The 21,655-nt window shown below is 48.0% G+C and overlaps 1 protein-coding gene across 3 annotated transcripts in view; it reads left to right on the plus strand.

Moving 5' to 3' along the window:
* TMEM214 (transmembrane protein 214) overlaps positions 1–21,655 on the plus strand; it is a 268,669-nt gene that overhangs the window by 62,449 nt on the left and 184,565 nt on the right. For all 3 annotated transcript variants that reach the window (XM_033938430.1, XM_033938429.1, XM_033938428.1), the window contains exon 4: positions 13,647–13,781. In XM_033938430.1, the coding sequence (XP_033794321.1) occupies positions 13,647–13,781 (135 nt within the window). The remainder of the gene's footprint in view (positions 1–13,646; positions 13,782–21,655) is intronic.

Raw genomic sequence — 21,655 nt, forward strand, 5'->3', positions numbered from 1 at the left:
ACAGAACTTAGATGAATAGCCTTTCTGTATAAAGTCTTGCACAGACTGTCGAACAGAGACGCCTTCGGTAGATGAGCATAGCATAGTAATATACCTCCCCCAAGATTCACACGGGAAGATCGTGTAGGCATAACTGGATGTCCTTGACTAGAATACAGTTCTGGTACGTACCCAGAATGCATCAGGCAGAAACAGCAAAGATGTGTTCTTCTTTCTCTTCTTGCTAGGTTCAGGCTGGAATGATTTCTTGCAGACAATGGATCAGGCTTAAATGATGGTTCAGGCTTGATGATGTCATAGAGGCCTAACCTTCAGGTGCAATAAGGAAACACCCCTACAGTGGCAGTGAAATTCTCATACAGCTACTGTGAGAGCTGAAAGCAGGTTTGCAGCATGGATCCTGTCGGGTCACAGTGAGTACACAGCCTGTGAGAGACATCGGGGGGAGATTGGGAAAAATGGTGTGTTAAGTGTTTCTGCATGTTCCTCTGTGTTCCCCCTCCTGAAAATCCTAAAATCACCATTTTTCAAGTTTGGAAAATGTGTTAAAAAACACAAAAACCCCGCAATTTTGGCGTGAATTTTGTGCCGGTGGAAAATTGCGATTTTGACATGAATTTTGTGCTGGCAACCATCTTTGATTTTTAGCAATCTTTTTTTTCTTCAGCTCTCTGCTTCAAAACTTTAAATTTTCCTAGAAAACTGCTGAGATTGAGTCCTTGGGCTCTCCTCATATCAATTCTTGGCAGGATTGCACAAATTTAGCGCTTTTAGTGTGTCTTTGTGCCACGTGGTGTAGATGGGGGGCTGTAGTGTCTGGCTAAGCTTCTCCCCTGCTTAAGCAGGTGATCAGATGCTCAGCTACCTTGGCTCGGCACAGCTGGTTCTTCCATAAGTCCGGCTGCGGACCCCCCTGCAGCCTAAGAAACGCATCTTTAAGTCATCTAAGGGTGACTATGCCCCAGGAGCTGGACATCTTTTCTGAATTTGTGAAAAAAAAATCCAGTGATCTTCTCCGGAGCAGTTTCCATCTTCCTCCGCGGTATCTTACTGGCAAGGCCCCTTTAGGCACATCCTTGCCTCACCCTGTTGCAACTGTTGTGCTGTCTGATCCTGATCTGAGGGACCCAGAAGCAGATGTCTCTTACTGATCCCTTGTTTGCTGGTACAGCGCTTCCCAGGACGGGAGATCAGGGATTGTGTGCTGAATCTGGGAATCATTTGGGGGGTCTTGGATTCTGATGTGGATACTACAGTCCTAAGCTTATTTCAATTTTCAGCTCTGCTGGACCTTACTGCTACATTTTTGCAGGAATTGAACTTCGTCCCTCAGCCGGCTCCATCTACTTCTACCTCCCAGCTTTGTAGTATGCACTGACGTCTGGATATGGGCGTTCTAGTCTCTTTGGAGAATGCTTTGTAAATTTCTGGAGCTTTGTCACACTTGTTTCCTTTGGCATAGGAGAGTCGGCAGCTTTTCTGTTGCATCCCTTCCGGATTCCATATGCTAGGTGTTCAATCCCAACCCGCAAGCCGGGAGTTGCAGAAATCCATGAACTTTTCTGAGCACATGCTCCACTCCCTTAGCCTGAGAGCTAGCAAACATATCCAGTTACAGTTTCTGCAAGCAACCGTGCAGAAGTATTTGCAGTTGCTCTGCTGCTTTATCTTATTTTTTTTGCTTAAAGTTCGTTTTCTCAGTGGCTTCAGTGTCTTGAGACCCCCTTCCTGTAGAAGGAAGGGGCGCAGTCCTGGGGTGCCAGACTGCTGCTTCACAGAGAAAATTCTGGTGCATCTGTAGAGACAGCCTGCTGTATGCCACCATTTCTAGACCCTGGGAGTCTGCTTACCGGTGACCTTTTCATGGGTTTCAAGTTTGGGCTGTACGCATCTGGAGTGAAACCCACCCGGGTTTCAAGGCGCAGGCTGCTTTTCCCACCCCCACCCCCGCGTGGGGGAGGATCCATGGGGGCGGAGGTTGTAGTCTGTCTCTGGCAAGCTGGAAGTCCAAAGATTTCAAATCATTTGGAGCTGAGATAGAAAATCCTTTTCCTCCATTCTAATGTGGTTTAAAGCTGTGCACCTGACAGGAGTAGACAACATCCAGGTGGATTTTCTCAGCCAGCAGACTGGATCCTGGAGAATGGTCCCTGTCCCAGAGAGCATTTGACTGCATAGTGGACCAGTGGGATCGTCCGAAGTTCAACCTCAAGGCATCGGCGGCCAACGAGAGAGCGGATTGGTTCTTCAGCTGCCGTCACAAGCCAGGGGAAGCCTTGGCCACTGTAGGGTCTTCTTTATATCTTCCAACTGTGGTCCATGATAGGCTGTCTGTTGAGACGGATCACGGCACATAGGGGTAATGTGATTTGCGTGGCATCCGACTGGCCGAGGTGTCCATGATATGCCAACCTGGTCTGTCTGCAGCTGGACCAGGGACTTAAACTTCCATGTCATTCTTGTCTTCTCACACAGGGCCCAATTACACTGCAGGATCTGGACCACTTTGGTCTTATGACCTGGCTATTTAGCGCACGGCTTTAGTCCAAAGAGGCTATTCCATGGGAGTGATTGCTACTCTATTGTGCAGCAAAAAAGAAGTCAACGGTGGTGGCCTATGCAAAAACTTGGGAGATGTTATCAATTATGGTAAGTCTAAAAGCACAAAGTTCCATCTGTACCATCGATACCTCTGGTACTGGAGTTCCTTCAGGATGGATTGTAAAAGGGACTGACTGTCAGTTCTCTGAGGGATCAGATCGCTGGTCTATCCTGTCTAGGTCCTAATCCTCTGCAATGCTCTTTGACTGCTCATCTGTTTGTTGTCTGTTTTTTAGGGGCTCTCTGAGGCTTCGGCCCCTGCTGTGGTTACACTGTCCAACTTGGAATCTTAATCTTATGCTCCAGTCTCTGGTTCACCCGCCTTATGAGCTGTTGGAGCAAGCATACTTCATGTATCTCGCCATCAAGACAGTCTTCCTGGAGGCCATTACTTCCATCCGCAAGGTTTCTGAGTTTCAGGTTCTATCCTGCTGGGATCCTTTTCTTAAGTCATGGATTCCAGCATGTTTTTGTGCACCATTCCCTCCTTTCTTCCAAAAGTGGTCTCTAGCTTCCATATTAACCAGGAGGTTCAACTTACTCTTTGGTTCATGGTAACAGGAATGGGTGTTGCAGTTGCTGGATGTGCAGAGGATTTTGTTGTGGTACTTGGAGGTCACAAACAAGTTTCAGGTCGCCGACTACCTCTTTGTGTTGGTTGGTCCTGCCTATAAGGGCAGGCCGGCCTCAAAGGCCACTATTTCCAGATGAATTCATATGGCTATTTCATCTGCTTACATCATGGCCAGAAGGAAGCCTCCTGTTTGTCGGGGCTCATTCTACTAGAGGTGTTTTTCTCTTCTTGGGCAGGGTCATTGGCGATCTTACTGGAGAAGATTTGAAGGGCTGCTATCTGGTCTTTCTTGTATACCTTTACCAAATTTTATAGGATCGATGTGGAGGCCAAGCAGGATGCTGCTTTTGGCTCCTCTGTTTTGGCAGGAGGCTCTTCAGTCCCATCCTGACTTTATGGAACTGTTCTGTTATGTCCCACTTGTCCAGGAATAGACCGGGATTGTACAAGAATGAAAGAATAGGTTCTTAACTTTGCTAATCTCCTTTCTTGTAAATCTGTACTAAATTCCTAGAACCCATCCTGTAAAATGCCGATTTGCCGATTGTCTGCCTTAACAATTATGGGTAAGCTAGTTTCCTGACCTGCCTTTCTAAGAGTACCATACAAGTATGTTTTGCACTATGCATCAGGGGTCCCTAGTTGTAGCACCCCTTTTTGTTAGTGCAGGTTGTGTCTCCTTATAGCATGGTTTATTTCAGGTTTATACTGTTCAATAACCTGTTTGATTTGTTTCAATTGTTAATGATTGGCAGGGGCCTTAGGCCCCTCTCCATGCATCACATGATGCACTGAGGAGGGCAGGCCCGTAATTTAGGATCTGTGGACCCTGAAGGAGGAGGGACTGTGCTTCACTCCTCCTGCTGGTCTCAATCCTTGAAACATGACGGCAGATAAATGCCAAATGGCCCATCTAGTCTGCCCATCCGCAGTAAACATTAGCTCTTTCTCTTTCTCAGAGATCCCACATGTCTATCCCAGGCTCTCTTGAATTCAGACATAGTCTGTTTCCACCACCTCTTCTGGGTGACTGATCCACGCATCTGCCACCCTTTCTGTAAAAAAGTATTTCCTCAGATTACTCCAGAAACTATCATCTCTTAACTTCATCCTATGCCCTCTCGTTGCAGAATTTCCTTTCAAATGAAAGACTCGACTCATGCACATTTATATTACGTAGGTATTTAAATATCTCTATCATATCTCACCTCTCCCGCCTTTCCTCCAAAGTATACAGATTGAGATCTTTAAGTCTGTCTCCTTATGCCTTATCACGAAGACCACACACCATTGTAGTAGCCTTCCTCTGGACTGACTCCATCCTTTTTATATCTTTTTGAAGGTGCGGCCTCCAGAATTGTGCACAATATTCTAAATGAGGTCTCACCAGAGTCTTATACAGAGGCATCAATACCTCCTTTTTCCTACTGTCCATACCTTTCCGCACCCTAGCATCCTTTTAGCTTTCGCCGTCACCTTTTCAACCTGTTTGACCACCTTAAGATCATCACATACAATCACACCCAAGTCCCGCTCATCCGTCGGGCACATAAGTTCTTCACCCTCTAAACTGTACTGTTCCCTCAAGTTTTTGCATCCCAAATGCATGACTTTGCATTTCTTAGCATTAAATTTTAGCTGCCAAATTTCAGACCATTCTTCAAGCTTCGCCAGGTCTTTCTTCATGTTGTTCACACTTTCTGGTGTGTCTACTCTATTGCAGATTTTGGTATCATCCACAAAGAGGCAAATCTTATCCAACAACCCTTCAGCAATATCATTTATAAAAATGTTAAAAAGAACAGGCCCAAGAACAGAACCTTGAGGCACACCACTGGTAACATCCCTTTCCTCAGAGCGATCTCCATTAATCACTATCCTCTGTTGCCTTCCACTCAACCAGTTCCCGATCCAGCTCATCACTTTGCGACCCATCCCAAGGGCACTCAGTTTATTTATTAGATGTCTGTGTGGAACACTGTCAAAGGCTTTGATAAAATCTAAATATACCATATCTAGCGCACATCCTCTATCCAAGGGGTAGGCAATTCCAGTCCTCGAGAGCTGGAGCCAGGTCAGGTTTTCATGATATCCACAATAAATATGCATGAGATAGATTTGCATCTCAAGGAGGCAGTGCATGCAGATCCATCTCATACATATTCATTGTGGATATCCTGAAAACCTGACCCGTCTCCAGCTCTCGAGGACCGGAATTGCCGACCCCTGCTCTATCCAATTCTTTGGTCACCCAGTCAAAGAAATTGATCAGATTTGTCTGACAAGACCTACCTCTAGTAAATCCATATTGCCTCCTGTCCTGTAATCCACAGGATTCCAGAAACTTGACCATTCTCTGTTTTAAAAGAGTTTCCATTAATTTGCTTACCACAGAAGTCAGACTTGCCGGCCTGTAATTCCCTACTTAATAATATACCACAGAACCGTGAAGTTCTATAATGATTAAAAATGCTACAATTGAGTAGAAATAATAAAGTTAAAAGCTAGTGACTAACAGTTCTAGAGATCAGTTATTGTGGAATAAGATTTTACAAATCAGCTACCTAAGTACGTCAGGAGCAGATATGTTTTTAGGTGTTTCCTAAATTCCCTATAAGTAGTAAGCATACTTCTTCCTTACTTCCATTTTTGTGGAGAAGGACCACATCTGCCCTTCTCCAGTACCATTCCCACTCCAGAGTTGAAAAGGTCAGTCAGCGGAGCTACCAGAACTTCCCTAAGTTCCTTCAGCACCCTAGGATGTACACCATCTGGCCCCATCGCTTTGTCTACCTTTATTTTAGCTAGCTCCTCACAAACACAACCCTCTGAAAATCGATCAGGGTCTATTACTCCTCTATCCCTATTCATATTTGTCTTCTGCAGTCCTGCTCCCAGTGCTTCAACCGAGAACACAGAACAGAAATATTTGTTTAGCAATTCGGCCTTTTCTTTATCAGCTTCTATCCTGCCTCTCAAAATCAGGAGGGGGTGGGATTCAGACTGGCAGAGTCAATAGTGACTTGGCAACAGGGAAGGTCCCCTGCGGTGTCTGGCTTCTTCATTGCCAGCCGGTTTAGTTGGACCGGAATTGAAGGCAGGGCCTATCGCAATTCAGATGCGGCACTGACTCCTCACTCTCCCCTCCTCCCAGCAACTGGCAAACAGCACAGATGACCACCGGGAGGAATCGGCTGCCTGCCTCGCATTATCCCAGGACAAGCAGGCATGATATTCTCACATGTGGGTGACGTCATCTACGGAGCCCCAGCGCGGACAGCTTTTCAAGCAAACTTGATTGAAGTTTCAAGTTTGCTACACTGCACCACGCATGTGCATGCCTTCTTGCCCACTAGAGGGCGCATCCCCACCTCGTGGTCCTCAGTTCAGTTTTTTCCGCGGAGCCAGAAGCCCTGTGGAAATTGTGCTCTTAGCAATTTGTCTTCTGACACCGCGGCGGAGTGTATTCGCTCGGTCGCTGTGCTTGTTTTGTTGTTTTTAGTAGTTGTCGGTTGTTTTTCGTAAAAAAAAAAAATTTCTTTCGTTCGGCTCCGGGGGCTCCCGGTAGCCGCGGCCGTGGGACCTCTTTCGTTCCCGGCCTTTTTTTGATTTCATGTCCCGTCCCTTGACGGGTTTTAAAAAGTGCTCCCGGTGTGATCGGTTGCTCTCGATTACCGATCCACACCGGTGGTGCTTGATTTGCCTTGGTCCTGAGCACCCTATGGACACTTGTGATAGGTGCTCGACTTTTCAGTCTAGAGCGCTCCGCCGTCGCCGTGCCCGAATGGCGGAGCTCTTCACTGTGGACCCCGCGGCGGGGAAGGCCTCGACGTTGGCCTCGGCTTCGGCCCCGGCCTTGACCTCGGCCTCGGGTCCCTCGACCTCGCCGCGCGCTTCGACTTCGTCCAAGCCTGCTCCCTCGACGAAGCCTGCCCAGGGTAAGTCTTCGCTTCCCTCCTCGACTCCAGGATCTGCGAAGAAGCCATCCTCGGGCTCCTCGACGGCGGGTGGGTCGTCCTCGGCCCCGCCCCGTGTGCCGAAGTCGGGTACCCCGAGGGAATACTCGAGACCGAGGTCGCCCTCCAGGGAGCACCCGACGGCCCTGGACCTACCCACCATGATGGGGGTTCCGGTCTTCCAGGACCTGCTCCGAGCGCTGATTGTCTCGGTGCTGTCCGGGGTCCTCTCGCACCTGCAGCAGGCTTTGGCCTCGGCTGCCCTGGCGTCGACCTCGGCTGCCCCGGCGTCGGCGGCCTCGGTCTCGGTGCCCTCGGCTTCGGCCCCCGGGGTCCTCCCGGCCTCGACCCCGACCTTGCCCTCAACCTCGGCCTCGGTCGACCAACCTGACGTGCGGCCTCGGGACAAGGTGTGTCGGGTTAGGAGGATCTCTTCATCTTCGTCGAGGTCCTCCCGGGGCTCCTCGCCCTCGGGTCGGCCTCAGGCGAGGCGCCGGCCGAGGAAGCCCAAGCGTTCTCGGGGTTCTCCTCGGAGACGCGGTCGCTCCTCGCCGACCGGGGGTGAGACATTGCGTGTCTCGGAGCTCCGCCTCGACAATTCGAGGCTTTTTCGGTCCTCCGAGGGAAGGGGTTCGAGAGACTCCTCGCCGAGATGGAGGGGGTGTGCCTCGGTGCCTCGTACCCCGGGGACTTCCCCCAAGGGCTCCTCGGGGCATAGGCGATCCCGGACCCCCTCCAGGTCGCTGGGTGTGGCCTCCTGGGGATCGGGGTCTGGTAGGGAGCCTCGTTATTCCCGCGAGGCCTCCCCCTCTTTCTTGGCGGCACGGGTTTCGCGAACTCCTTCCCCGCCTTCCAAGCCCTCTTCCTTTTCAAAATTCGTGCAGGATATGGGACGTGCTTTGGACCTGGACTTACTCGCAGGTTCTCAGTATACAAAGGAGTTTTTGGAGGAGCAGGACTTGCCCTCTCCCCCGAGAGAAACTCCTCGTCTGCCTCTCAATAAGGTCCTACACCAGACCTTCCTGAGAAATTTGGACTCCCCTCTTACAGTCACAGCGGTGCCGTCTAAGATGGAGTCCAAGTACCGGACCATCCCATGTAAGGGCTTCGAGAAAGCACAACTGTCTCACCAGTCGCTGCTCATCGAGTCGGCGCTGAAGAAATCACAGCCCTCCAAGGTCTCGGCGGCCGTCCCTCCCGGACGGGAAGGGCGGACCCTGGACAAGTTTGGTCGCCGCCTCTATTCCAATTCATTGATGGCTACTAGAGTCCTCAATTATGCCTTTACTTTTTCCTCCTATCTTCGACACATGGTGAAAGACTTGCCCCGCTATTATGGGGTCATGCCAGATTCCCATAAGGAGGGTTTTGCTACTTTTAGGCCACCTTGTCCCAATTGCGTCTGTACTTGTTCCACACAGTTTACGACGCATTTGAACTGGCCTCGAGGGTCTCCGCCTTTGCAGTGGCGATGCGCCGGCTGGCATGGCTCCGTACGGCTGATATGGACCCGAACTTGCAGGAGCGTCTGGCCAATCTACCGTGTGTTGGATCGGAATTATTCGACGAGTCCCTGGAGGCGGCGACCAAACGACTGTCGGAACATGAGCGCTCCATCGCCTCCTTGGTCCGTCCTAAACCTCGGGCCCCGCCGCAGAAGCCATTCAGACCTCCCCCGCGGCGATACCCGCAGAAGTCCACGCCGGCATTCTCTAGGCCTCTGCCCCGGCGCCCCCCGCAACAGGGTAGAGCGGGCCAACCAAAACCTCAGGCGCAGGGGGCGTCCAAGCCGGCGCCGTCTTTTTGACGTGATGTGCGGATGGGGGCGAGCCCCCTCCGCACTCTCGCCGGACCCCCTTCCTATTGGAGGTCGGCTGCGGGCCTTTCATGCGGCCTGGACCGGGATCACCTCAGATGCTTGGGTGCTCCGGATCGTCTCCGAGGGCTACTCGCTCAATTTCTTAGCCACGCCGCCGGAACATCTGCCGGGGGCTTCTCCGTGCAATCGAGCCCAGCTTCCTTTACTCCTCGCGGAAGCCAGGGCCTTGTTGAGCCTTCGGGCGGTGGAGCCGGTACCCCCCGACCAGCGGGGGCAGGGGTTTTACTCCCGTTACTTTTTGGTCCCAAAGAAGACTGGGGACTTGCGGCCCATTTTGGACCTCCGGAAGCTCAACAAGTTCCTGGTCCGGGAGAAGTTCCGTATGTTGTCGCTTCCGGTTTTGTACCCTCTTTTGGAGGAAGGGGACTTGATGTGCTCCCTGGACTTGAAGGAAGCATATACTCATGTTCCGGTGCATCCCGCCTTCCACAAGTTCTTACGGTTTCAGGTGGGGGAGTCGCACCTTCAATATCGGGTCCTCCCCTTCGGACTGGCTTCGTCCCCTCGAGTCTTCACGAAGTGTATGGTGGTAGTCGCTGCAGCCCTGAGATCTCGGGGGCTACAGGTCTTTCCCTACCTGGATGATTGGCTGATCAAGGCATCGACCAGGGAGGGGGTTATCTCAGCGACCCAACACTATCATCTTCCTTCAACGTCTGGGGTTCGAAGTGAACTTTCCCAAGTCTCAATTGTGCCCGACTCAATCCCTTCAGTTTATCGGAGCCGTGCTGGACACGGTTCGCCTTCGTTCGTTCCTCCCCCCCCCCCCCTCGGTTGGAGGCCCTGCTTCGATTGAGTCGCCAGGTTTCGCTGATGCCCGTAGTATCGGCTCAGCGCATGATGGTTCTTCTGGGCCACATGGCATCGACGGTCCACGTTACTCCGTTCGCCCGCTTGCATCTGAGGCTTCCTCAGTGGACCTTGGCCTCGCAGTGGCGTCAGGATCGCGACCCAGTCTCTTGTCCGATAACAGTGACTCCTTCTTTGAGACGCTCGCTCCGTTGGTGGACCAACTCTTCCAATCTTTCCGGGGGTTTGCTCTTTCTCGTTCCTCCGCATCGCAAGGTCCTGACCACGGACTCCTCGGAGTACGCGTGGGGGGCTCATCTCGACGGTCTGTGGACTCAGGGTCTATGGTCGGCAGAGGACTGTCTTTGTCACATCAATGTGTTGGAGCTTCGGGCCATTTTTCTGGCGGCTCGAGCGTTCTGCCACTTGCTACACGATCAGGTAGTCCTCGTGCGGACGGACAACCAGGTGGCAATGTATTATGTGAACAAACAGGGCGGAACGGGCTCTTGGTCCCTGTGCCGGGAAGCCCTGCGCCTTTGGGAATGGGCGGTCTCCCAGAACATCTTCCTACGTGCGGTTTACATTCAGGGAGAGAGGAACTGTCTGGCAGACAAACTCAGTCGTCTTCTCCAGCCGCACGAGTGGTCGCTGAACTCCCGGGTTCTGCGCGAGGTCTTCGACCACTGGGGGACTCCTCAGGTGGATCTGTTTGCCTCCCCGGAGACTCACAAACTGCCCCTCTATTGTTCTCGGATGTACTCCCTGGACCGTCTCGAGGACGATGCCTTCCTTCTCGACTGGGGGGGGAGGTTCCTTTATGCGTTCCCTCCTTTTCCTCTAATCTTGAGATCGTTGGTACATCTCAAATCGACCAGAGCCACTATGATTCTCATTGCGCCTCGTTGGCCCAGACAGCACTGGTTCTCCCTGCTCCTTCAACTCAGTGTCAGGGAACCTCTGCTTCTGCCTGTTTTTCCCTCTCTGCTGTCTCAGAGTCGGGGTTCGCTGTTACATCCCAATCTTCAGTCTTTACATCTGACCGCTTGGTTCCTTTCCCCTTGACTTCGGTTCCTGTTTCTCAGTCGGTGAGGGAGATTTTGGAAGCCTCGCGCAAGGTCTCGACTAGGCTTTGTTATTCCCAGAAGTGGACCAGATTTTCATCCTGGTGTTCCTCGAACCATCTGGACCCGAGTTCAGTTCCAGTGTCTTCGGTGCTGGAATATTTGTTGCATCTGTCTAAGTCTGGGCTGAAGACGACTTCCATTCGGGTGCATCTCAGTGCCATTGCGGCGTTCCATCGGCATCTCGAGGGTCGGTCTCTTTCTCTTCATCCTCTGGTAACTCGTTTCATGAGGGGTCTCGTGAATGTTCACCCTCCTCTGAAACCTCCTCCTGTAGTTTGGGATCTTAATGTGGTCTTAGCTCAACTGATGAGGCCTCCTTTTGAGCCTATCGACAAATCTCATCTTAAGTTTCTCACTTGGAAGGTGGTCTTTTTGCTTGTGCTCACGTCCGCTCGTCGGATTAGTGAGCTGCAGGCTTTGGTTGCGGATCCACCTTTTACTGTGTTTCATCATGACAAGGTGGTTCTTCGCACCCATCCTAAATTTTTGCCTAAGGTTGTGTCTGATTTCCACCTCAATCAGTCTATTGTCCTTCCGGTGTTCTTCCCGAAGCCCCACTCTCATCCTGGTGAGGCGGCGCTTCACACGCTTGACTATAAGAGGGCGTTGGCCTTTTATCTCCAACGTACCAAGTCTCATCGGAAGGTTCCTCAATTGTTTTTGTCCTTTGATCCTAATCGGTTGGGACATCCTGTTTCCAAGCGCACCTTGTCCAACTGGTTGGCTGCTTGTATTTCTTTTTGCTACGCTCAGGCTGGTCTCACGCTCCATGGTCGAGTCATGGGGCATAAGGTCAGGGCTATGGCAGCTTCTATTGCTTTCCTCCGGTCTACTCCTGTGGAGGACATATGTAAAGCTGCCACTTGATCTTCGGTTCATACGTTCACCTCCCACTACTGTCTGGACACTTTGTCCAGAAGCGACGGCCGGTTTGGCCAGTCGGTGTTACGTAACCTGTTTTCCTAAATTGCCATCCTCCCACCTGCCCTTTTTTGGTTGGCTTGGAGGTCACCCACATGTGAGAATATCATGCCTGCTTGTCCTGGGATAAAGCACAGTTACTTACCGTAACAGGTGTTATCCAGGGACAGCAGGCATATATTCTCACAACCCGCCCTCCTCCCCGGGGATGGCTTCTTTGCTGGTTGTGGAACTGAGGACCACGAGGTGGGGATGCGCCCTCTAGTGGGCAAGAAGGCATGCACATGCGTGGTGCAGTGTAGCAAACTTGAAACTTCAATCAAGTTTGCTTGAAAAGCTGTCCGCGCTGGGGCTCCGTAGATGACATCACCCACATGTGAGAATATATGCCTGCTGTCCCTGGATAACACCTGTTACGGTAAGTAACTGTGCTTTTCGGATATGCCCCAGACCCACGACTCTTTCCCCACAACCAGAGCCCCAGGTTGGTAGTGCTGGAAGTGGGAGAGGGTGATAGGGAGAGATCTTGGATGGAGGTGGAGGAAAGAGGGGAAAGGATATGCTGGAGGAAAGAGGGGAGAGAATATGCTGAATGGAGGGGGGCAAGACAGTAGATATTGATTAGTAGAGTGAAAATAAAAGGGGAATGAGAAGATGTAAGGAGGAGAGAGGGAAGAGTTAACAAAAAAAACTAGAATAATAGGTTGAGGGAGATGGAAAGCTGTAAAAAGCAGATAGATATGCAGAAAAATAAACAGGAAAAATGAAAGGAAAAAATTAGTCTGAGATGGGTGTAGGAGAGGTCTTGAAGAAGAGAAAAGGCAGATAGACTGAAGACCCTGAAAGAAAATTAAGAAAAAACAGAAGAAAGCAGAAATTGGAAACTGGGATAAACATGAATAAAATCGCCAAACAAAGGTAGAAAAAATAATTTTATTTTTAATTTCATGAACAGAAAATGCAGTTTTTAAATTTTCCCAAAGTGTAGCATGTTGTTTCTCTTTCTCTGGTGTTGAACTGGATATGGCTTCTTGAGGTTTAAGTTTGATTTTTGTCTACATTTATTTAAGTTTGTGGTTGTTTGTAATTGTGTTTTCCTATATAGGGCCCTTGTTGTGAATGTTAGCTTTGATATACAGTGGTACCTTGGTTTACGAGCATAATTCGTTCCAGAAACATGCTCGTAAGCCAAAGAACTCGTATTTCAAAGCAAAGTTCCCCATAGGCCATAATGCAAACTCAGAAGATTCGTTCTACAACCAAAGTTTGCTATGGTGGCCCAGGGGTGGGTACCTACCTGTAGGTGTTGCAGCCCTTTCAACATGGTGGCTTCCTTCCCTCGGGGTCCCCGTGCGGCTGCCCTCCCGCTTTGGCTGATGCCTCTGCCGTCCACCAGCGCCTCCTGGCTTCCGATTCAAGCTGGCCGCCATCCTGCAGAAGCATACGCAGGACCTCTCAACTCCTGAGTCAAGCTGGCCGCTGCCCCAAAACACGCGCACCACGTACAAGTACGCAGGATATCATGCATGCTTGTACGTGGTGCGCGTATTGTCGGAGTGGCAGCCAGCTTGACTCGGGAGTTAATAAGCAGTGTTGCTATATCTTCATATTCAGTAATATTTGGAAACAGATTATAGATATTTTGATTTTCTAGTGTGCATATGGTTCCACTCTTTCCTTTTTTTTTTTTTTAATATTGCTCTCAAATAAAACTTAAGTAGTTAAGTGGAGGTTAAAAACTGCAATAATTATCAGACTAACAATTTGACATTTTACTTTTAACTTTATTTTGGCTACAGATTATCCCTATAGTCTTGCGAGCAAAGAACTAAAGGTCATTATCAAGGCTTTGTTGGAGAAATCATCAGGCATGTTGGAGCTGTTCTTTGACCATTGCATTTATGTAATGTTGCAGGAATTGGACAAGCCCTCTGGTAAGACAACAGTGAGACTTGCTTAAACAAAAAGGCAGCTATGAATAGCTTAGATGATGTATTTAAAACATGTATTACTAAATTACACAAATAGGAACTTGCTGCTTTTTTGGACTTTGAACATAAAATCTGATTTTAGCTTCCATTTATTATCACCTTATAAAATCATTTTTTTAAACGAGTAGATTGGAGAAATAAGACCAGAAAGAAAACCCAGCAGTACACAGTGGTAGCCTTAACACATCTGTAGAATGACTTTTGCCATCAAAGGTTGTATATCTTCTTGTAGAAGAAGAGGCAGTTTACATTTCTTTATTTGACAGTGTACATATCTTGGGTCATCCCAGTGGCTTAGATATAGTGCTGTGCAAAGTAAATCTAGGTTTTAATTTCTGCTTAGGAAGCTGTGAAGGCAGCAATTAGTTTGATTAGAAGAGAATGGGCTGGAATAGAGGAGAGAAATCATAGCTTTTGCAAATAAGTGTTATGATATTTAGAACCTAGACCTTGATTGCAGAATTCTGTAAGGAGGTCTGGTGAATAGTTTCCCCCAAGAACTATCTCTGCAGTGATTAGACTAAATTTAGGGTGTGAAATGGGATATAAATTAGGGGGAAAACTCAAAGGTAGTTCTGTATTTCCTTCTGCAAGCAAACTAAGAGGTATTTTGAACTGCTCTGTTCAGTTTTAATTATTTTCGGACCTTTACCCCATTTTTGGGAGGCTTTGATGCCAGAGGACTCCATATTCGAGGCTGCCCTGCCTGGGAGAGAGCACAGACTCCATGAGGGAAGACTGCAGCTTTCAGGGCAATTCCTGGGTGTACCTGATGAGCCAGCCTGCTATTTGCTACTTTGAGGCTCAGAGTCCATTCCCCTCAGAGCCTGCTCTCCTGATTTATTAGAGGCTTGAAAGGCTGTAAGGGCCCCTATGTGAATCCTTTGGGTTTCATGGAGCCAGCTGCAATTTATTCACCCATCGTTGCACCGTGAGGAGTTGTGGGGGTTGAGCCTTCAGTCAGTTCTGGTCCGATTGGCAGTCCAAAGATTTCTAGGTCTGGACTGTTCCATTGGAATTCAAGACAGCAAGTTCTCTCCACTTCAGTCAAACTGAAGCAAAGGTGACACAGGCAGGCACCAGCATCAGCACTGTGAGTACAGCCCATTATTCCCTATAGAGAAAATCGAGGTGGGGGATCTGAAAACATTGAATTTAAGGATTTCTGGTGCCAGAGATAGGGTTCCATACCTCCGAAATCCCTTTCCCAGAGTTTTTTTTTTTTAACTTTAAGGAAAGCACCCACAGGCTGTTTTTGGCATGATTTTTCTGGTGGTGGCTATCTTGGATTTTAAACGATCCTTTTTTTTAAAGCCTCCATCTGCCTCAAAACCCCTCGATTTGGCTTAAAATTAACTGTGATGGACTCCTCAGGCTGTTCTACCCCTGTATCATGTCAGTTTTTTGCTTGATAGTCAGCCGAGGAGCATCCATGTATTGCGTACCAAAGCACTAATGAGAGAGGAGTGGAAGCCTAGGCCTTAGCCTCCTCTGAGTCCTCTAGGTCTGGGAAACTGCAGTGGGGCTGAGCAGTAGGGGGAAAATCCATCCCAAAGTCCTCCAAGTAGCGAGCTCAAAATGCAATTGTGTGGACACTGTTGAACCCAAGAGAAACCAGTCCGAGGTCCTGCAGGGATCCTTGGGGCCTCCTATTCAAGGATTTACTCCAGAATTTGTGAATCTTCTGTGGAGAGCTTATTTGACTGGCCCGGGACACACTGTGCTGCCTGGGGGCATGCATTATCAGACCAAGGAGAGATGTCTCTTCCACTACACAGGAGGCCAGCTCCCAGCCTGTGTGACCAAGCGGATCAGGACTAGGAGAATTGGAGATTAGGCTCCATGCTTCCCTCCTGTAGGATTTCGGTTCCCTGTCAATGAATTAGTGCGGGAGGTAATGGTGCTGGGGGTCGCTTGATAACAGTGATCATAACATGATCACATTTGATATAATCCCTGAAATAAATGCTCACAGGAAATCCAATACAACAGCATTTAACTTAAAAAAAAAAAAAAAGAGATAGAGACTATGACATCATGAGAAGTATGGTAAAAAAGAAACTTACGAGGGACAGCTGCAAAGGTCAAAAATTTTCATTAGGCTTGGATGTTTTTCAAAAATAACATCCTAGAAGCCCATCCTAGAAGACCAAATGGCTGCTGGTGCAGTTAATGAGCAAGGTGAAAGAAGCTATTAGAGCCAAAAAAGAATTCTTTAGAAAGTGGCAGAAGGATCAGACTGAAAATAATTGTAAACAGCACAAGGAATGGCAAGTCAAATGCCAGGTGCTAATAAGGAAGGCAAAGAGAGTCCTTGAAAAGAAGATTGCACTAGAAGCAAAAACACACAGTAAAAATATTTTTAGGCATTTTAAAAGCAAAAAGCCAGGAAGAGAATCAGTTAGACTGCTAGATGACCAAGGGATAAAAGGGGCTGTCAGGGAGGACAAGGCCGTAGTGGAAAGATTAAATGAATTATTTGCTTTGGTCTTCACTAAGGAAGATGTGGGGGAGTTACCGGTGCCAGAAATGGAAGATGTAATGGGTCAATTTTACAAATTGAACAGTAGCAAATCATCTGGACTGGATGGTATACATCCCAGATTGCTGATAAAATTGAAAAAAGAACCAGCAGAGCTATTGTTAGTAATTTGTAATTTTTATTTTTTTTTTTATTTTTAAAGATCTTTATTCATTTTTTTACATCTTACAATAAGTGTATCAATAAATTGACAATTGAAATTAAATACATCACTTGAATTTCTGTCATATTCTGTCAAAATGTAACCCCTTCCCTCCCAACCCTACCATAACATAAATGAATCCATAGCAGCATTAAAATCTCCAGCCACTACTAAGCTAGAAGCAGCTAGTAACAATTGTTGTAAGGTTTTAAAAAATTCAGGTTGGTTTGAATTAGGGGCATATATATTAAACAATGCCAGGGTATTATTTCCCATGCTCATTTCTACATATATTCACCTTCCCAAGGGATCCAAGTCAATCATTTGAAAAGAAGCTGTGCATTTTTTACTTATTAAGATGGCAACCCCCTCTGAAACCTGGTGGAATGAGGAAAGCAAATGGGATACAGCACTGCCGGGGTACAAGCTCTATCGCCAGGACAGGTCAGGACAGAAAGGAGGTGGAATAGCCCTATACATAAAAGAAAGCATACAATCGACAAGAATGGACACAGTGGAGATGACCAACAAGCTGGAATCGCTATGGGTTAAAATACCGGATAGGAAAGGACATGAAATAAAGATGGGCCTATACTATCGTCTACCCGGGCAAACCGGAGATATCGACAGAGAAATGGAAACCGAGATGAAGCGAGAATGCAAAAGTGGTTACACAGTTATTATGGGAGACTTCAACTACCCCGGGATAGACTGGAAACTTGGAAGCTCCAGATGCGCTAGAGAGACAGAATTTCTGGAGGCTACACAAGATTGCTTCATGGAGCAGCTTGTTAGAGAACCGACGAGAGGAAATGCCACTCTGGATCTAATCCTAAATGGGTTAATGGGCCCTGCAAAGGAAGTGGAAGTAGTGGGACCGTTGGAAAACAGCGATCATAATATGATCAAGTTCAAAGTTGAAGTAGGAATACCGAAAGGAAAGAGAACCATAGCAACAACTTTCAACTTCAGGAAAGGAAACTATGAAGCAATGAGGGAAATGATAAGAAAGAAACTTAGGAACACTTCCAAGAAATGGCAAACGGTAGAACATGCCTGGCTTTTTTTCAGGGACACGGTGAGCGAGGCGCAAAATTTGTACATACCCAGATTCAGAAAGGGGAGCAAAAAGAGTCGAACAAAAGACCCGGTATGGCTGACTAAAATAGTGAAGGAAGCGATAGGCAATAAGAAAAATTCATTCAGGAAATGGAAAAAGGAGAAAACTGAGGGGAACTGGAAGGAGCATAGGAAGTATCAAAAAGAATGTCACCGAGTGGTTCGAAAAGCCAAAAGAGAGTATGAAGAGAGGCTAGCCAGGGAGGCAAGAAATTTCAAACCATTCTTCAGATATGTTAAAGGGAAACAGCCAGCTAGGGAGGAGGTGGGACCGCTGGATGATGGAGACAGGAAGGGGGTAGTGAAGGAGGAGAAAGAAGTCGCAGAAAGACTTAACATGTTCTTTTCGTCTGTATTTACGAACGAAGACACAACCAACATACCGGAACCTGAGCAATTCTTCAATGGAAATCAAGCAGAAAAATTAACATCCATGGAAGTGAGCCTTGAAGATGTGCGCAGGCAGATAGAAAAACTAAAAACTGACAAATCCCCGGGTCCAGACGGAATCCATCCAAGGGTTCTGAAGGAATTAAAGGAGGAGATAGCGGAACTACTGCAGCAAGTTTGCAACCTATCCCTGAAAACAGGTGTGATACCAGAAGATTGGAAGATAGCCAACGTCATGCCCATCTTCAAAAAGGGATCAAGAGGTGACCCGGGAAACTACAGACCGGTGAGTCTGACCTTGGTTCCGGGGAAAATGGCAGAAGCGCTGATAAAAGAAAACATCGATGAACATTTGGAAAGAAACGAACTTCTGATACCAAGCCAACATGGTTTCTGCAGGGGGAGATCGTGCTTAACTAACTTATTGCACTTCTTCGAAGGAATCAACAAACGGACGGACAAAGGAGACCCCATAGACATCGTATACCTAGATTTCCAAAAAGCCTTTGACAAGGTGCCTCAAGAGCGTCTACTCCGAAACTGAAGAACCATGGGGTGGACGGAGATGTGCATAGATGGATCAGAAACTGGTTGGCGGGTAGGAAACAGAGAGTAGGGGTGAAGGGCCACTACTCGGACTGGAAGAGGGTCACAAGTGGTGTTCCGCAGGGCTCAGTGCTCGGGCCACTACTATTTAATATATTCATAAATGATCTAGAAATAGGGACGACTTGTGAGATAATAAAATTTGCAGACGACACCAAACTATTCAGTGGAGCTCGGACTAAAGAGGACTGCGAAGAATTGCAAAGGGACCTGAATAAACTAGGGGAATGGGCGACGAGATGGCAGATGAAGTTCAACGTTGAGAAATGTAAAGTACTGCATGTGGGAAGCAGAAACCTGAGGTACAACTATACGATGGGAGGGATGTTATTGAATGAGAGTACCCAGGAAAGGGACTTAGGGGTAATGGTGGACATGACAATGAAGCAGACGGCACAGTGCGCAGCGGCCGCTAAGAAAGCAAATAGAATGCTAGGTATAATCAAGAAGGGTATCACAACCAGGACGAAAGAAGTTATCCTGCCGTTGTATCGGGCGATGGTGCGCCCGCATCTGGAATACTGCGTCCAATATTGGTCGCCGTACCTTAAGAAGGATATGGCGATACTCGAGAGGGTTCAGAGGAGAGCGACACGTCTGATAAAAGGGATGGAAAACCTTCCATATGCTGAGAGATTGGAGAAACTGGGTCTCTTTTTCCTGGAGAAGAGGAGACTTAGAGGGGATATGATAGAGACTTATAAGATCATGAAGGGCATAGAGAGCGTAGAGAGGGACAGATTCTTCACACTTTCAAAAAATAAAAGAACAAGAGGGCATCTGGAAAAGTTGAAAGGGGACAGATTCAAAACAAATGCTAGGAAGTTCTTCTTTACCCAACGTGTGGTGGACACCTGGAATGCGCTTCCAGAGAATGTAATAGGGCAGAGTACGGTACTGGGATTTAAGAAAGGATTGGACAGTTTCCTGCTGGAAAAGAGGATAGAAGGGTATAAATAGAGGATTTCTGCACAGGTCCTGGACCTGTTGGGCCGCCGCGTGAGCGGACTGCTGGGCATGATGGACCTCAGGTCTGACCCAGCAGAGGCATTGCTTATGTTCTTATGTTCTTATGTTTTTTCCCTACTGCAGGGGCAAAAAAACATTTTGAGAGACTTATTGTGGATAAATAATACGGTTCCCCAGGAGTCAGTGCTAGAACCACTGATTTTTAACATTTATCAATGATCTAGAGATGGGAATAACTAGTAAGATATAACTAAATTTGCTGATGACACAAAGTTGTTCAAAATAGTTAAATTGCAAGAGGATTGTGAAAAATTGTAAGACCTCGTGACACTGGGAGACTGGGCATCAAAATGGCAGAAGACATTTAATTTGAGCAAGTGCAAAGTGAGCCAAAAGAAAAGACCTATGTTCCACAGTATAGCTAAGAAGCCAAAACAAAAGAGGTGGAACAATTGTCTCTGGATGATACAGGAAAAAATATTACAAACCATAAAAACACATGTAGAAAAAAAAAAAAGAACCCAGTGGATGGTACGCATGATTAAAAACAATAGTTAACTTTGGTAAGTATATAGTGAAAATAACCAGTGCGTTGTAATCAAGCAAACTTACCATTCAAACCCAGTTGGCTCCAGATAAATGTATAGTGCAGACAACCAATAGGTACTGCTTGTACAATCCCTCTGGAGGCTAACCTCAGGTTGTGCATCTATTCCAGCCTTGGCTGCAGAACTTAGAAATAAAACCAACCCACTTTGAGATGTCGTCTGTGCGGACACTCCCCTTGAAGCTCAGTTTGTTTCTCCAGCCTTGCTGAGAACTTCTAGTTTCTTCTGCTCGTGATTTTATTTCTCAATTCCTAGTCTTTTATTTTCTTCGGTGCCACGGGTATTGACCAAGTGCTGCGAATTCACCCTGAGAGTGTTCCTTCGGTGGGAGATCGCAGACTTTTCCTTAAAGATTGTCTACTTCTGGAGGGTGCTCTGTAAGCTTGAACTACAGTAAGCCCTCTAGACAGCCTGCAGATTGGATTGGGTCTCCGTGATCGGGAGCCATCTCTCCCCTGGTTCATCCACAAAGGGGTAGAGCGCAGGTTGCTGCGGTTCTATGGAGGTACGCCAGGATTGTAACCAGACTGCGTGCCTTCCTTAATTCCCCTGAGGGGTTCTGGTGGTCATGATCTGTGGTGACAGGGAAAGTGAAACAGTCAGAAGATCTGAAAAAATACAGTTTAATCAGCTCCTGAGGTACTGATTAGAGAATGACATGGGGGGAAAAAAATCTGTCCCCGTCACTGCCCTGTCCCCGGATCACTGTCCCCGCCATCCCCTTCACCACCCCGTCCCCGCAGCATCCATACAAGCCTCAGTACTGCAATATTTAGCTTATTCCTTCCTTATAAATCAAAGTTCTGGCTGCTGAACTAGAGAGCTGCACAGGAATGGGGACAACGGGGATCCCGCGGGTTCCCCAGTCGGGTCACGGGAATCCCGTGGATATGCCCCCTAGGGTTGCGGGGATCCCTTGGGGCGCCTCCTAAGGTCACGGGATCCTGCGGGGTTCGATACAACTCAAGCCGTGAGGCTCGTCTTCTTTTTCCTACCTGGCCTGCCGCAGCACACATAGCCAACCGGAAGTCTTCCCCGATGTCAGCGCTGACGTCGGAGGGAGGGCTCGCGGCTTGAGCTCCATTTGGCTGAGAAAGTTGCTAAGGTAATTTGCTTGCAGATGAGGGCTGGGAGACAAACGCGGAACACAAAAGGGGGGAGGGAGTGCGTTTTTGGATACAAGGCATGAACTTGGGAAAGAGGAAGGGAGGGAAAAAGATGCTGAGGTGGAGGAGGGAATGCGTTTTTGGACACAGAAGGCATGAACTTGGGAGAGAGGAAGGGAGGGAAAGAGATGCTGAGGTGGGGGAGGGAATGCGTTTTTGGACACAGAAGGCATGAACTTGAGAGAGAGGAAGGGAGGGAAAGAGATGATTGTGTACACGGGGAATGGAAGAAAGGAGAATTTTTGGCCATAGGGAGGGAGTGAGGTACAGATTAG

The sequence above is a fragment of the Geotrypetes seraphini genome, chromosome 3 (genome assembly GCF_902459505.1).
Source record: "Geotrypetes seraphini chromosome 3, aGeoSer1.1, whole genome shotgun sequence".
Taxonomy (NCBI): domain Eukaryota; kingdom Metazoa; phylum Chordata; class Amphibia; order Gymnophiona; family Dermophiidae; genus Geotrypetes; species Geotrypetes seraphini.